The following is an 18,070-nucleotide window of genomic DNA, read 5'->3' as shown; positions in this document are numbered from 1 at the left end:
TACAATTCAAGGTGAGATTTGGGTGGGGACACAGCCAAACCATATCACCACCTTTAACATTTTTTCTTTCATTTTGACCTTGAAGGATCTGATGATGTGTCTTGGGGATGATCTTCTCATGGATCTTACTAGGGTTCTCTGAATTTCCTGAATTTTAATGTTGGCTTCTCTAGCTAGGTTGGGGAAGTTCTCATGGATGATATTCTGAGATATGTTTTCCAAGTTGGCTCCATTCTCTCCATCTCTTTCAGGTACACCAATCAGTCATAGATTCAGTCTCTTTACATAATCCCATATTTCTCAGATATTTTGTTCTTTTCTTTAATTCTCTTTATTCTTGTCTGCTTGTTTTATTTCAGAAAGGCAGTCTTCAAGCTCCGAGATTTTTTTCTCTGCTTGGTTTATTCTGCTATTAATACTTGTGATTGCATTATGAAATTCTTCTAGTGTGTCTTTCAACTCTATCAGGTCGTTACATTCTTCTCTTTACTGGCTATTTTGTCTGTCAGCTCCTGCAATGTTTTATGATGATTTTTAGCTTCCTTTCATTGGGTTACAATGTATTTCTTTAGCTCAGTGATCTTTGTTCCTGTCCATATTCTGAATTCTACTTCAGCCATCTCAGCCTCAGTCTGGTTCCAGAGTCTTGCTGGAGAGGTATTGCAGTCATTTGGAAGAAAGAGCGCATTCTGGCTTTTTGAGTTTTTAGCATTCTAGAACCATCATTTAACTGATGCTTTCTCATCTTTGTGTGCTTATCTACATTCAGTTTTTGAGGTTGCTGACCTTTGGATGGTTTTTATTTTTCTTTAACAGTCTGGCCACTTTTCTGTAGGTCTGCTTGTGGTATGCTGGGGGTCCACTGCAGTTTCTAGTTGCCTTGGATTTTCCAGTATTTGGAGTTATTGTCAGTGAAGTCTGTGAAGCAGCTGACAGCCTGCCCCTTCTCCTGGGAGTGCCATCCCAGGGAGGTAAGGACCAGCTGCCAGCCTGAATGCACCTGCAGGACATGGCTGGAGACCCTAATTTGGTGGTCTCATCCAGTCATGAGGAATGGGATTGGGAACCCACTTAACAAAGTAGTCTGGCCATGTTTTCATAGAGTAGCCATCCTGTGCTGGGGAGTCCACTTCAGCCCCTTGTTGCCTCAGACATGGCAAGGATATGTTGCCAAAACCTCTGTCAGCCAGAGAACACCAGTGGTGGTAGCCAGAGACCCCAGTTGGGAGGCCCCACAGGATGAATAGGAATGGGGTTGGGGACACGCTTAAAAAAGCAGTCTGACCATGTTTTTGTGGGGGTGTTGTGCTGTGCTGGGGTACCACTTTTACCCCCAGTCAGCTGGGGCTCTCTAAAGCCCGAAGGCTGGTACTGCTAAGTTGCCCAAGCAGCAAAGATGGCAGCCTGCCCCTCCCTCTGGGAGTACCGTCTCAGGGAGTTTTCAAATCTGTGTAGGCCAGAGAACACTGATGGGGGTGGCTGGAGGCCCTGGTTGGGAGGTTCCATCCAACGACAAGGAACAGGATTGGGAACCCACTTAAAGAAGCAGTCTGGCCATGGTTTTGTAGAGCGGATGTATTGTGCTGGGGTGCCGCCTCTGCCCCTGGTCAGCTTGGGCTATCCAGAGCCCAGAGGATGGAATGACTAAGTCACCCAAACAGCAAAGATGGCGGCCCGCTCCTCCCTCTGGGAGCTCTGTCTTAGGAAGTTTGTTGTTGTTGTTGTTGTTGTTTTCGGGTTTTTTTTGTTGTTGTTTTTTGTTTTTGTTTTTGTTTTTTGTTTTTTGACAGAGTCTTGCTCTGTCACCAGGCTGGAGTGCAGTGGCGCAATCTCGGCTCACTACAACCTCCGCCTCCCAGATTCAAGCAATTCTCCTGCCTCAGCCTCCCGAGAAGCTGGGACTACAGTGTGCCACCATGCCCAACTGATTTTTGTATTTTTAGTAGAGATGGGCTTTCACCATGTTGGCCAAAATGTTCTCAATCTCTTGACCTTGTGATCCACCTGCCTCGGCCTCCCAAAGTACTGGGATTACAGGCATGAGCCACCGCACTCAGCTGTCTTAGGAAGTTTTTAAACCTCTGTCCGCTGGAGAACACTGGTGGGATTGGCTGGAGAACCCAGTTTGGAGAGTCCACCCAGTGAGGAGGAACAGATACGGGACCTACTTAATGAAGCAGTCTGGTCATGCTTTTGTAGAGAAGCTGTGCTGTGCTGTGGTTCTGCCTCTGCCCCCGATTGGCTTGGGCTCTCCAAAGCCAGTAGGCTGGAATGGCTAAGGGGCCCAAACAGCAAAGATGGTGGCCCACCCTTCCCTTTGGGAGCTCTCTCCCCGGGAGTTTTCTAATCTCTATCACATGGAGAACACCAGCGGGGTGGCTGGAGGCCCCAGTTTGGAGGTCTTGCCAAATGAGGAGGAACAGATAAGGGACCTGCTTAAGCAGTCTGGCCACCCTTTGGTAGGGTAGCTGTGCTGTGTTGGGGAACCCCTTCCACCTCCAGTCAGTTTGGAATCTCCAAAGCCTGCAGGCTATAGTGGCTAAGTTGCCCAAACAGCAAACACAGTGGCCTGCCCCTCCTTCCAAGAGCTTCATCTCAGGTGCAACACTGCTACCTGTGGCTGGCTGGAATTCCAAGCCACTGGATCTTATCCTGTGAGGCATCGTGAAAGTAGGACCCCCAGACTATCACTGCTTGGTGCCCTGGATTCAGCTTCTTTCCTAGGGGTATATATGGGGGTCTAACCTCCCACTTTGCCAGCATTGCAGTTACTTTTGCTGGAAAGCCTGGAGCTGGACTATCTAAAGCTCCTGGGTTTCTGTGCATACCTGAGTGACTACTCTGCCAAGACTCCACGTAGCTCTGTGTGTCAGACTGAAGGCCCTGGTGAAGTGGGTTCACAAGGGGTTCTCCTGCCCCAAGGGTTGCAAAGATCCATGGGAGAAGTGTGGTTTCCTGTGGTCACACATTCACTCACCACTTCCCTGGGTGGGGGAGGTTCACTTGGCTCTGTGTCACTCCTGGGTGGACCATTGTCCTTCCTTGCTTTTCTCTGTTCTCCGTGGGTCGAGTTGTTTCTTTTATTAGTCCCAATGCAAGTACCTGGATGTTTCAGTTGAAGGTACTGTATTTACTCACCCTTTTCATACCTCTCTGTGAGAGCAATGCATTCTAGCTGCTTCTAGTCAGCCATCTTGGCCACTCCCTCCAAATTCTTAAAAATTATTTAAATCTCTTTTTTAAATTTCTAAATTTAGTCATTTATTATTTTCTATATGTTGTTGAGTTGTTCCTGTGTAATCTTATGAAGTTTGCTAAGCTTCCTTAAAATAATTATTTTTAACCTGGGTGTGGTGGTGTTTATCTGTAGTCCCAGCTACTCAGGAAATTAAGGTGTTGTTATTGAGTCCAGGAGTTCAGAGGCAACATAGTGGGACCCTACCTCTAAAAAAAAAGTTATTGTGAATTATTTCTCAGTCAGTTCATACAACTCTATTTCTTTAGGGTCAGGGATGGGTGCTTTATTTTGTTCCTTTGGTGATGTCATGTTTTCCTAATGATTTTTTATCCTTGTGGCCATGCTTTGGTGTCTGTGCATTTGAAGAAGTAGGTAATTATTAATTACATACTTTGCAGACTGGCTTTGTCTGGGAAAGCCCTTTACTAGTCAGCCTATCCAGATATTCTGGTGAGACCATCTGGCATAGTTCATGGGCCAGCTTGCTGCTACAGCACTTAGGCTGGCTGGTCTGCAGCCTGGGTCAACAGATGGGAAGGCCTAGGGCCTGGATCCACTTGGGTGAACCTGTTGACTGGGTCTGCTGGCATGTGCCTTGAGCTTGTATCCCTGGGGGCCAGCCTAATGCTTGTGACTACCAAGGGTAGTGTGGTGCTAGGTGGGCTTAAAGCCTGGGGTCACTGGGCTTAGTCTTCCACGGAGGGCTGTCTGGAACCCAAGGCCACTGAAGGTGGCATGGTAGTGGGGAGAACCAGAGACTGAGTCCAACATGTAGGCCTCAAAACATGGGACTGTGGGGTATAGTCTGGTGCCAGGGTGGGTCTGGAGGCTCAATCTGTGAAGACCAGCTTGGAGTTGGGTTATAGGTCCCTGCCTGGTGCTGAATTTTACTGTGATGGGCCTGGTATTGGAATAAAATTGTCCTTCCTTCTGTCTTCAGTGTGCCTTTTCTTATTTCTATGCTACATGCAGATATTGTCATCTCTCACTTGATTTCCTTAGCACTTGTGAAGGTACTTTTGTACATGGATAATTGTTATAATTGATGTTTCTACAGGGATATGATTGCTGGAGAGTACTATTCCACCTTCTTGCTCCCTGTTATTATCTGCAAAGCACTTAAACAGTTCTTGACCCACATAGTGACACTATGAACCAAATTTCTATAGTAAGAAAAATGATAGGTTTTGGTTCCAGAAGGTTGTTTCTGAGCTGTTTCTCAAAGAATCTGTTCTGAAAGTTCTGTTTATTCATCCTCTTTCTTGCTGCTCTTTGTCCTGGGTGTATTTATATTTCCTGAGGGTTTTGGTAGCTTCCCTTTGTAAGGTTAAATAAAATACCTTCTTTTTTTTTTATTATACTTTAAGTTCTAGGGTACATGTGCACAATGTGCAGGTTTGATACATAGGTATAAATGTTCCATGTTGGTTTGCTGCACCCATAAACTCATCATTTACATTAAGTATTTCTCCTAATGCTATCCCTCCCCCAGCCCCCCACACCCAACAGGCCCCGGTGTGTGATGTTCCCCGCCCTGTGTCCAAGCTGGAAACCATCATTCTCAGCAAACTATCAAAAGGACAGAAAACCAAACACCACATGTTCTCACTCATAGGTGGGAATTGAACAATAAGAAAATACTTTCTATTTTTAGTTTGATAAGAGTTTTTATTATAAATGAATTTTATCAAATGCTTATTCATTACATCTATTGAGATAATCTTGCAGTTGTTTTCCTTTAATCTTTTTCTGTGGGGAGTTATATTAATTGACTTTCTAAGGATAATCTCACATCCAAATTGATAGATTTACCTTACCAGCATGTGCATACACAAGCTTACATATTATTTTTAAGATTTTTGTGTTTATGTTTATAAGTGAAAATAGTCTATAATTTTCTTTTACCATCCTTATCTGGTTTTGGTATCAATATGTTACTAGTGTCATAAATGAAGTTTGGGTATATTTTACCTTTTTATATTCTCTTGGTTTATATGAGATTGGAATTATTTGGTTGTTTGTGATATAAATGTGTATTTTAAAATTTTTTGGGCATTTAATTAGTATTTGTATTGGAGTCTAAATAGTTATGTTTACTCAGTCTACTGACACGATCATTCTTGGTGCACTTTCCATATGCCAGGTACATTGTAAGTCTATTACTAAATTATTTTATTTGATCTCCAAAGTACAGATGAGGACAATAAGTTTATCAGAATAAAGCTATGTGCTTAGGTTCACACAGTTAGTAAATACTGAGGCTGGGATCGAAAATAAGTTTCTCTGATTTTAAGGCCTCTTAATATAAACTCTGTGGCAAAGAGACACACACATGCCCCATAATAAAATTTCTGATGGATTAACAATGGTAATCTCTGGGTAATGGAATAATAGTTGACCATCTGATAAACTTTTCCATCTTATAAACTTTTTTGTATTGTGATTTTTGCATGAACATTTATTTTAATATCAAATTAGACACACACATATGTGAAATTAATTCAAGGCTGTAAAGATTAAAAATTGAACTGACTTTCATACCAAAATTACATAAAATTATGCAGGCATACTCCTTAAGAACCCTTGAAACATGAAAAAATATGAAAAAATTTTAGTTCCAGCACAGAAATGCAATTACTTCAAGCATTTTATGGAGTAATTTATATACACTTTTGAAAAGTATGGTTATAAATATAATAGATATAAGTATGGTGGAAAATAATGGGACTTGGAATCAATTTGGGTTTGAATCACAGTTGTATAACTTACTACATTTCTGATCTTGGTACAATAAACCCTCTGAGACTCAGTTTCCTCCTGTGCAATTAGAAAAAATACCTAATTAGCAAATATACTATCTGAATAAAGTATGATCATGTACGTAAAGAACCTATCACATACATGCCCAAAAAGTTGTAGCATTTATTATGCACCGTTCACATTTCAGTCATAATTTGCCATTTGTATTACATTTCTTGAAAATTGTTATTCATAACTTACTTATTTTATGTCTTAATAGCATCTATTTTATATGTGGGATACATTCAAGTGTCTTTTGTTAACAGTAGAAGGATTTGGTCATGTTAATGCCCCAGTACTTAAATAACACTTAGAATTATGTCTAGATTATGTGATATGGTTTGGCTCTGTGTCCCCAACCAAATCTCATGTCAAATTGTAATCCCCACATGTTAAGGGGGGTCACTGGTGAGAGGTGATTGAATCATGGGGGTGGACTTCCCCCTTGCTGTTCTCGTGATAGAGTTCTCAGGAGTTCTGGTTGTTTGAAAGTGTGTAGCACTCCCCCATTCTCAATCTCTCTCTCTCTCTCTCTCTCTCTCTCTCTCTCTCTCTCTCTCTCCCCTTTTCTGCCTTGGTAAGATGTGCTTGCTTCCCTTTCACCTTCTGCCATGATTGTAGATTTCCTGAGGCCTCCCAGCCATGCTTCTTGTACAGCCTATGGAACTGAGTCAATTAAACCTCTTTTCTTCACAAATTACCCAGTCTCAAGTAGTTCTTTATAGCAGTGTGAGAACAGACTAATACATGATGTTTTAATTATTTTCTGAAATTAGACTTATATAAGTCAGAGAAATTAAAAAGAGTAATTAGTCTTCCAAAATGGTGAAAACTCATTACACAATTATAATTGACATGTTGATTTCAGGTTGTGGAATCATCATTGCAGCAGCTGGAATGTGATCCCACTGAAATAGAAGAATTTGTGGAGCATTTTATTTTTTTGAATGCAATTTCCTCAAAAATATCTAAATTAGAAAAAGAGTTCTTAACAATGTCTCAGCTATATTCTGTTGCAAAGCATCAACAGATCCATATTTCAGAAGAGCAAATTGCCATATTCCAAGTTCTTCTTCTTAAGTTTAGTCAACTAAAATCATCTATGAAGTTAAGTAAAATAAATAAAGACACTGCTATAACTAAATTCAGAGATAACTTGGAAGCATGTATCAGTGGTCTACGTGTTGATGTTGGCAATTTAAAAGCCAAGGTAAGTTTTTAGGGTTTTTTTGGATTTTTTTTTTATTAAAAACTTGATCTTAGTCTCGTAAGTCCAGGCATTTGGGTATTTGCTTTCAGTGGAATTTTGGCTAAATAGTTTAATACAAGTATTCTTTTTTTTTTTTTTTTTTGAGATGGAGTCTTGCTCTGTCGCCCAGGCTGGACTGCAGTGGCGCAATCTCGGCTCACTGCAAGCTCCGCCTCCCGGGTTCACGCCATTCTCCTGCCTCAGCCTCCCGAGTAGCTGGGACTACAGGCGCCTGCCACCACGCCCGGCTAATTTTTTGTATTTTTAGTAGAGACGAGGTTTCACCGTGTTAGCCAAGATGGTCTCGATCTCCTGACCTCATGATCTGCCCGCCTCAGCCCCTCAAAGTGCTGGCATTACAGGCTTGAGCCACCGTGACCGGCCAATACAAGTATTCTTCAACTGGAATTCACAGACAGAATTTTGGTGATTTGTGAACTTGAATGGGAAGTAAAATTACATTTCTATTTTCACTAATTTCTAACTGGAACTTAGCATTTTCTCAACTATGAATGAATGTAGGCAACAAACAGCAGCATGGCTGGTGACTTTTACCATAGGCTTCAAGAGACTGCCAAATGGGCTCATGGCATAAAAGGGACTAAAACCCCCTGAAATCTTTCTGGGCCAGTCTTTATCTTTGTCTGGGCCAAATGGTAATGATAGTTCCAGTTTCACTCACTTATCAGGTAAAAGCCTAGATTATATACTAAAATGCTTTCACTGCCAGTAAAACAGTACGTTCTAGACATACTGATTTCTCTTAGAAAGTCCTACTCTTATTTTTTAGATAAGAACTCCTCTTCTGTTATGTGCTGGTACTCAAGTGTCAACAGCAATGGAAATGATCCAGACTCTCTCAGGGGAAGCTGCAAGTTTAACTAACAAAGCTAAAGCATATTCAAATTATCAGGATTGTTTCAGTGATTCTCAATCTCATATGCATTCTGTTAATGTGGAAGAAATTACACAGATTGTGCTTTCAGAGATCTCTGACATTGAAGGTGACTTGACTTTGAGGAAAAAACTATGGGAAGCACAAGAGGAGTGGAGGCAAGCCTCTTGGGAATGGAGGAATAGTTCTCTTCAAAGTATTGATGTAGAATCAGTACAGAGAAATGTTTCAAAACTGATGCACATAATCTCGGTACTAGAAAAAGGTAAAAATGTGTTTCTCAAATTTTCCCACCTAGGTCTGTATACCAAATGGCCTTTGGACATCAAGAGCATTGTCCTTGGCTTGTTTCTTTACCCATTCTCAGGTTGACCATTATGGCTAGAGCTACAATACAGGAGTATAGGTAGGAATTTCACTCAGGCAAAAAAGAGATTAAGTCCTTGTCAAAAAAGTTTTGTTAAGAAATTAACAATTTTTATGTCCTTTAAAAGTTGGTTCCCTGCATAGAACCCCAGCTACCTCACCCTGAGTATGGCCCTTCTTAGGGCACTGGTCAGAGATGTTTTGATGATAAAGGACCATCTGCATAATCATTTATTATCTTTTGGGCAGTGGGTAAACAGCTTAAAGAGTAATTTTTAGAGGTTTATTTTATTTTAATTATCAAATTTGAAATCTTGCCAATGCAAAGATACTGTTTTTGTGAGAGCATTTCTATAAGATCAAATCCTTTCCAAAAGGGATATTTTGTTTCACCTGGCCAAGAGAATATCTTTGCTTTTTTTAAAGACTCCTCCCCTATACCTTAAGCTAAAATTTCTTCTCCAGAAAAGCCAGACAAACACTTTATTTCACTTGTTTTAAAATTATATAAGAAATATAACAGTAGCACAAAAGTTTAGAAAAGAGAACAATTGGGGGCAAATCATAGTCTCAAGGCTTTAACATAACACTCATTGTGTGCATCCCCTCTCAATATTTTGTTATATTCATGCTTCGGAGAACAGTAAAGTAACAACTAGACGACACCTTCTTTTACCCATAGTTCCCCAGATAAAATCTTGCTGTTTGCCAAAGTCTAGACTGGCAAAAACTAAAGTTACACTCTTGACCTTCTATTAATCAGGTCTTAAAAACATATTACTATTTAATATGGCTTTATAAAAGAAGCCCCATATATACAAATTGGTTTTTTGAGTGTATGGGTGAAGTTTTCAGTTCTCCTGAGTCCCTAACTTTGGCCCCTCCTCTTTATTTTATAAGTTGAGTAAAAAGGTTGTAAGAGTTGAACCTTCCACTCCATAGGTTTTGAATCCTGTACTTCAGTGGTTTGTCAATGCCAGAGGACAAGACTAGTGCTGCTGTGGAAAAGCTGTCACCTACATTTCCTACATTTTGGTGTTAAAGTATTTTTTAATGAAATTGTAGTGATGGTATATTTTTTCCCTTGATGTTCTTCCATATTTACCAAAATTTAAAAAACCCAAACCAGCTGAGTACAGTGTCTCATGCCTGTAATCACAGCACTTGGGGAGGCTGTGGTGGGCGGATCATTCGAGGCCAGGAGTTTGAGACCAGCCTGGGCAACATAGCAAGACCTCATCTTGCTATGTTAAGATGTTAATTAAATAAATAAATACCCAGAATCTATGACAGTCTTCTGAATGTTTGTGGTGTGTGTGTGTGTGTGTGTGTGTGTGTGCACATGTGCATGTACCCATTTGTCTGTGTATTTATCATGTCAGTGAAAATCTGGGAAACCTGTGGTAGCTGGCCACTCCTGGTATCAAATTTTCTAAGATGATTTGGTTGTGATAGTTGGGCTTTAGTCACCTGTCCTTATAACTATTTCTCTTATTTTAATGTATAGTTGATTCTCATGGAAGGGTAATGTTAATAAAGCTCACTGCTTCATGTTATTTTGATGTAGTTTAATAATTGATAAAGTAGTTTTTAACAAATTTTAAAGAAAAAAATCTTATTTTCTCAATTTTTTTGGTTAAAAAATATAATGAACATATTATAAGCCTACTGACCCATTGTTATTTATAGGTTTACCTAAAAGCGATATGGTAACACATCTTAAGCAAGTGGTAACAGAGTTTAAACAAGAGCTGCCTATCATTATAGCTCTGGGAAATCCCTGTCTCAAGCCAAGGCATTGGGAGGCTCTCCAGGAGATTATTGGGAAGTCAGTTCCGCTTGATAAAAACTGTAAAGTAGAGAATCTTCTAGCTCTCAAGGTAAATAAAAATGGTTTTTTAAAAAAATAGGTTGAAATACCAGATGGGCCAATTTTAAATAGGCAAGTAAATATACAATGGATAGGAATTAGGAAAGGAAGTTTATAAGAGTGCCTGGGAAAATAATAGTACATTTGTAGAATAATAGGTGATAGGAAATTATTTAATTGGAGATATTGGGTAAGCTATTAATTATTCCATTATTATTTAGGTGATTAAACAGTAATACTGGTTTTCATGTATGACAAATAAAATTAGTGTTTCATTATTTAACAGTGCTATTTATACAGAATACATTTTATAGGAATGGAAATATCAAAACTATTGTATTCATTATATGTAAAATGAAAATATATTAAGAGCATGTAAGAATTGCCCTACCTTAACATATATATAACTTGACATTATATTTAAAATGCATAATAAACAACTATTTGACTTTCCATGTAAGTTTTATTATAAAAATATACTTTTTTCAATTTTTCCATGATTAAAAACTTTCTATTTTTATGTCTAACTTACAATAAGCTTCATTTATGTCTAATGTTTCATGGCTGACAACATAAAATGTAATCAAAACACATATTTTATACCTATAATTCTCTGCTAAATGATCTGTTGTAATGAGGAACATGAGCACCTTTTTTAAGAATTTAAAAAGAATTTTTTAAAAAACAACTTTTGTTTGTAAAACTTAGATTATTTTATATCGCCAGCCCTAATCTCAACTTTCTCCTGCACTCCAAATTCACATATGTAATCTCCTATTCAATATCTCCACTTATATGTCTAAGAAATACCTCAAAATTAACATGTCAAAAACATTCACCTTTCATTCTCCATCTCCCAAATTCTGCTCTTCCTCTGTGTTTCTTATCTCAGTTGATGGTAGCTCCATTCTTCCAATTGTTTACACTAAAAATCATGAAATAATTCTGAATCTTCTCTTTCATAATCCTCATCGTATCTAAATATCTCATCTTAGAGCCTCCTAACTGATATACATGCCCAACTGATATACATGCCCAAGAGGAATTCAGCAAGATAGCTAGATGATGTCAGAGCATAAGAGCAAATACCAACAGATGAATTTATTTCAAATCAGCATGCATAAAATCTAGCACAATTTTAGTGATATTTTTATATCCAGTCTTGGGTTATTGGAACTATTCTTGGGTAAGTTAGATAAAGGGTGAGAATTTTGCAGACTAAATGTAGCAGCAAGCTATAAAAGTTAGGGTAGATAGGTACATATGATAGCAGCTGGTGGCCTACATGGGGTGGTGGCCTGTAATAACTCAAAGGGTTCCAATGAGCTATTACATGTCTAACATGAATAGATAGTTTAAAAAGGAAGTCCCATGCATTTTTTAGAGGTTCCCAATTAGGACAGTTTGACATGTGAACAAAAGTGAACAAGGTCTTCAGCCTTTGAAATACTGTAGTGAGGAGTTAGAGGAACCCCTTCTTCTTCTTGAAGATAATTATAATAATAGAAGGGATAAGGAGGCAATCAGCTGGTAATTTCAAGTGAACTCTAAGAGTTCCTGGATGATTTTGGCCATCCTGTAGAAATTTGACAATGTATCCAATATAATGTAGATGCCAAAATGGACAGGATTTGGCGCAGAAACTCAGCCTTCATTTATTAAAACTTGCATTTTGGAGGATTGACCCAGAGGTGGTGGTCATGCTGCAAAACTTTCCAAGATAGGTCATATTAGAAGTTCTATTAAATGAACAAAGTATGATGGCTTGCAGTTATATGACAACTATTTTGTCCAAGATGTTGTGCAGGCTCTGAAAAACCTACCACATGAAAAGCATTTCATGAAGTAAATTAAGAGCAAGAGCTCAATGGTATGATATGATGAACACTATCATTTTATGGTTGATAATTTTCACTTTGGAAAGCCATATGCTTTATAATAAAGTTAGACAATTAACTACAATCATCAAGATTCAGCTGAAACCACCCAGCTATTATCAAGTCAGTTGGAAGATCTGACTATTTGTCAGTCAGGTCCCATACTTTAACCATAAAGACTTGACAAGGCTAGATTCACTTCACTGAAATTTTGCTTTACACATTATCAGTGTCTGCTGGATTTAATTTTTAGCAATCTCAGAATGTTAGCATTAGGCACGAACTTTGATGGTTCTATAGTTCCTTATCTGCCTTTGGCTGAATAATCTATGTCAAAAGGTAGGCTTCTTTCCCAAAGCTGTTGCTTAAGGCCATAAGAAGTAACTGATCCCACCATCCTTAATAATTCATCTTTGGCAAGCATATAAGAGAAATGATGAAAACTAGTCATATCTGTTCATAATCCCCACTGAGTTGCATTACTAAAACATAGGGATTGGGCATTATTCTTTAACACCATCGAGATGACATATAGGAATGGTGGTAGAGTCTTATCTACCAGGGATAAAACAATAAGTAAAAGCGTGTCACAAAGTAATTAAGCAGTTGGCATTAGGGCAGAGGAAAGAATGCTGAAGGAAATAATACCACCTACACATATACAGAAGGTGTATACTCTTTATAACTGGCTAGAATCAGAGGAAAGTTGGAAATTTTCACTGATTATGAAAAACGTGAAATAGGATGATTTTAAAGTGCAAAGGGATATGTCATGAAGGTTAGACCATGAAGTTGCTGGTAAGGATATAAACCTAACTGGAATTAGATCTTCAATATTTTTGATGTGCCTTTCAAAACTTGCATTTAAAATTTCCATTTTGGACATATCAGGAATTATTTGCTATACTGGATACTAAAGAATACTTTGTTCATTTTAGATGTTTCAGTATGAAAATGAAATAAATGATATGTCAACCTCAGCAACTAATGAAGCTGCTCTTGAAAAAATGCTATTTAAGATTATTGATTTTTGGAACACTACTCCTTTGCATTTAATTCTTCACCACACAGAGATTTACTCTATCTTCATAATTCCATCTATAGATGACATATCAGCTCAGTTAGAAGAGTCTCAAGTCATACTTGCAACAATTAAAGGATCTCCCCACATTGGGCCCATTAAGGTAAGTATTATGGCAAAGGAAAAATGTTTTCTTTTTCTGTAGTTTTATTTATTATTTCAATCTTTTGCAGTCTACAGTTTGCCTTTGAATTGTATAAATCATTCATATACTTATATAAAAATTACAATGAATATTTACTAGTTTGAATACCAAAAATAACTTTTTGTAGAAGCCTTAATTGTTCATGAGAAAATGTCAAAGTTTAATTTTAGCAGAAAAGATAAATTTAGATCATAGAAAAATATGACCTTATAACCATGGCTTATCACCAGTGTACAGTGTTCCCTGATAGTCCCTCACTGTGCAACCCCACATGTGGTAATACACCTAATAATAATTATTATTATTATTATTATTATTTTTTGAGACAGAGTCTTACTCCATCACCCAGGCTGGAGTGCAGTGGTGCTGTCTCGGCTCACTGCAAGTTCCGCCTCCTGGGTTCACGCCATTCTCCTGCCTCAGCCTCCCGAGTAGCTGGGACTACAGGCGCCCGCCACCACGCCCGGCTAATTTTTGTATTTTTAGCAGAGACATAGAACAGTGGAACAGAATAGAGAGCCCAGAAATAAAGCCGCATACCTACGACCATCTGATCTTTGACAAAGTTGACAAAAACAAGGCATAGGGAAAGAATTTTATATTCTATGGAATAACTGGAATAACTGGCTAGCCATATGCAGAAGATTGAAACTGGAACCCTTCCTTTCAACATATACAAAAATAAACTAAACATGGATTAAAGACTTAACTGTAAAACCTAAATCTGTAAAAACCCTGGAAAATAACCTAGGAAATACCATTCTAGGGGCCAAGGCAAAGATTTCATAACAAAGTCACCAAAAGCAATTGTAATGTAAACAAAAATTGACAAATGGGACAAATGGGACCTAATTAAGCTAGAAAGCTTCTGCACAGCAAAAAAAAGAAGAACAAAGTTGGAGCATTAAAACTACCTATTCAGAGGCTCATTATAAGGCCACAGTTATCAAAACAGTATTTTTTGGTTTAAAGATAGACAAGAAAGAGAGAGTACAGAAATAGACCCACATACATATGGACAACTGATTTTCAACAAATATGCAAAGATAATTCAGAGAAAAAACAGCCAATTTTTAAAGAAATTGTGCTAGCATAATTGAACAATCATATGCAAAACAAACAAAAAACTCTTAAGCCACATCTTAAAACATACACAAACATTTAACACATAAAAGGATTATGGACCTAAATGCAAAACCTAAAACTATAAAACTTTGAGAAAAAACATAAGAGATATTTTTGTGACCTTGCTTTAGGCAGATTTCTTCAATATGGCACCAAAAGCACTATCCATAGAAGGAAATTTTGAAAAATTTCTCATCACCAATCATGAGAGAAATACAAATCAAAACCACAATAAGATACCACCTCACACCAGTCAGAATGTCCATTATTAAAAGGTCAAAAAATAACAGATGCCAGTGAGGTTGCAGAGAAAAGGGAATACTTATACATTGCTGCTGGGGTGAGTGTGGTGATTTCTCAAAGTACCTAAAACAGAACTACCATTCAACCTAGCAATCCCATTATTGAGTATATACCCAAAGGAATATAAAATTGTTCTATCATAAAGACACATGCACGCTTATGTTCATCACAGCACTATTCACAATAGCAAAGACGTGGAATTAACCTATATGCCCATCAACAGTAGACTGGATAAAGAAAATGTGGTACATATACCCCAAGGGATACTATGCAGCCATAAAAGAAGAATGAGATCATGTTCTTTGTAGCATCTTGGATGGAGATGGAGGTCATTTTCCTAAGCAAACTAAGACAGGAACAGTAAACCAAATATTGCATGTTCTCACTCATAAATGGGAGCTAAACATTGAGTACACATGGACACGAAGAATGGAACAACAGACACCGAGGCTTACTTGAAGGTGGAGGGTGGGAGAAGGGTGAGGATAAAAAAGCTACCTATTGTGTGCTATGTTATTACCTGGGTAACAAAATAATCTGTATACCAAATCCCTGTGACACACAATTTACTTGTATAACCTGCACATGTACTCCTGAACCTAAAAGTTATACAGAAAAAGGGAATGAACTATTGATATATGTAACAATATGGATCAATCTCAAAATAATTATGCTAAGTGAAAGAAGTCAGAGCAAAGTGAATACATGTTGTATGATTCTGTTTATATAAAATTCTGGAAAATACAAACTATAGTTTCAGAAAGTAGATCAGTGGTTGCCTGGTGGTAGGGTAGGGAGGGATAGGAGGAAGTAATTCCAACAGGACACAAAGAACACTTTCAGGGTAATGGATATGTTTGTTATCTTGATTGTGGTGATCATTTCACAGGTAGAACATGTTAAAATTCATAAAATTGTATACTTTAATTAATTTATTTATTTTTGAGATGGTGTCTTGCTTTGTCACCCAGGCTGGAGTGCCGTGGTGCAGTCTCCACCCACTGCAAACTCCACCTCCTGGGTTCAGGCATTTCCCCTGCCTCTGCCTCCCGAGTATCTGGGATTACCGGCACTGCCACCATGCCTGACTAATTTGTTGTTGTTGTTGTTGTTGTGTTTTTAGTGGAGACGGGGTTTCACCACGTTGGCCAGGCTGGTCTCAAACTCCTGACCTCAAGTGACCTGCACGCCTCAGCCTCCCAAAGTGCTGGGATTACAGGTGTGAGCCACCATGCCTGGCCAAAATTGTATACTTTAAATATGTGCAGTTTCTTGTGTATCAGTGATACCTTAATAAAGCTATTGAAATACAAAATAAAGTTAAAAAGTAAAAAATATGAAGGTAAGTACCAGAAGTCAAATATAAATGAGTTATAAATGGTTCCCCATGAGGAACCAGAGAGTTAGGGGATGGACAAGTCCACTGGTTTCCAAATAAGCCTTTTAGTATTAATTTATTTTTAACCATTTTCCTATTACTTTAATAAGCATAGCAGTTGGAAAAAGACATTATAGGCATACAATGGAATTTCCTGAAATCATTAAAATATTGAAGAAGACGTATAAGTACTGACATAAAACCTCTCTAGAAGACATTATTTGTTATGAAGTGCAAGTTATAAAACAATGTATATAATATGGTTGTATTTATATTTATGTAATACATTAAGGATATTATATGTGCATCTATATGTGAAATTATGCTTAAAGAAAGGACTGAAATAATATGCATATCACATTCCTGGTTATGTTTCCTCTGTGATAAGAAGTAGGAAATAAGTGTTAAGTGCTAGACATTCATGTTAATTTCTACATATATATGTGTGTTACTCAAATCTTTTACAAAAAGATTTGCATGTTGTGTAATAAATATGACAGAAAATGGATGAACAGGACATCTTAAACCTCTCCTAAAACTAAATATAATTAGATCTGTATTCATTTATGTGACCTTCTATTAATTATTTTCTGTATGTCAATGACTGATAATCACCTTTGATCTGTTTCTGTTATGTAACTCTTAAAGAATAATTTTATATATTTAGATTTGTATGTGTATATGTTTTTATCATTGTAGGATCTTGTGAATGAATGGGATCAAAACTTGACTCTCTTCTCTTACACCCTTGAGGAATGGATGAATTGTCAAAGAAATTGGCTTTATCTTGAACCAGTCTTTCATTCTTCAGAAATACGAAGGTAAAATACCTAAAATATACCATATACAGGTTAAAAATGCATTGTGAGTAATTTATTTTCTTTAATTCTTGAGAAATCATTTCTTCAATGAACAGTCAAACTATCCTATCCTACCTACAGACATAGGGGTATAATTTGCTGAATCATTATTATTTTTCTTTCATAAAAGATTATGAACATCATTTTTGTAAGCCTTATTACTTGACTATTGGTATAAAAATATAAAGAGCTAAGAAAGAAGTGTTAATACATCATTATTGGCTGGGCACGTTCACTCACGCCTGTAATCTCAGCATTTTGGGAGGCTGAGGCAGGTGGATCACTTGAGGTCAGGAGTTCAAGACCAGCCTGGCCAACATGGTGAAACCCTGTCTTTACTAAACACACAAAAATAAGGTGGGCGTGGTGGTGGGCATCTGCAATCCCAGCTACTCGGGAGGCTGAGGCAGGAGAATCACTTGAACCTGGGAGGTGGAGGATGCAGTGAGCCAAGATTGTGCCACTGCACTACAGCCTGGGCGACAGAACGAGACTCTGTATAAAAAAAAAAAGTGTCAGATACATCATTATAATCCCAAAACTACAATATTATGTGTTTCTTTCGTTCTGGAATATTAGTGTGGTTTTGATGTGAATAATAAACATGTTTTTAGTAGCATTCATACATTAATAAGAATTTCTTAGGCTGAGTGTGGTGGCTCATGCCTGTAATCCCAACACTTTGGGAGCCCAAGATCACCTGAGCACAGGAGTCTGAGGCCATCTTGGGCAACATAGGGAAATCTCATGTCTTAAAAACAAACAAACAAACAAAACCGCCAGGTTTAGTAGCACATGCCTGTGGTCCCACCCAGCTACTTGGGAGGTTGAGGTGAGAGGACGGCTTGGATCCAGAAGGCCATGGCTGCAATGAGCCGTGACTG

General features: G+C 38.1%; 1 protein-coding gene across 1 annotated transcript in view; it reads left to right on the top strand.

Moving 5' to 3' along the window:
* The window catches only part of DNAH14 (dynein axonemal heavy chain 14), a 463,650-nt gene that overhangs the window by 141,881 nt on the left and 303,699 nt on the right, over positions 1-18,070 (top strand). The window contains exons 18-22 of the mRNA XM_034947740.3: positions 6,906-7,247; positions 8,077-8,446; positions 10,237-10,427; positions 13,233-13,478; positions 17,026-17,147. Of these exons, the coding sequence (XP_034803631.2) occupies positions 6,906-7,247; positions 8,077-8,446; positions 10,237-10,427; positions 13,233-13,478; positions 17,026-17,147 (1,271 nt within the window). The remainder of the gene's footprint in view (positions 1-6,905; positions 7,248-8,076; positions 8,447-10,236; positions 10,428-13,232; positions 13,479-17,025; positions 17,148-18,070) is intronic.

This window comes from Pan paniscus, chromosome 1, assembly GCF_029289425.2.
Source record: "Pan paniscus chromosome 1, NHGRI_mPanPan1-v2.0_pri, whole genome shotgun sequence".
NCBI classification, from domain to species: Eukaryota; Metazoa; Chordata; class Mammalia; order Primates; family Hominidae; genus Pan; species Pan paniscus.
Note: the sequence above shows the minus strand (reverse complement) of the source record. Positions and strands in the feature narration are given on the sequence as shown.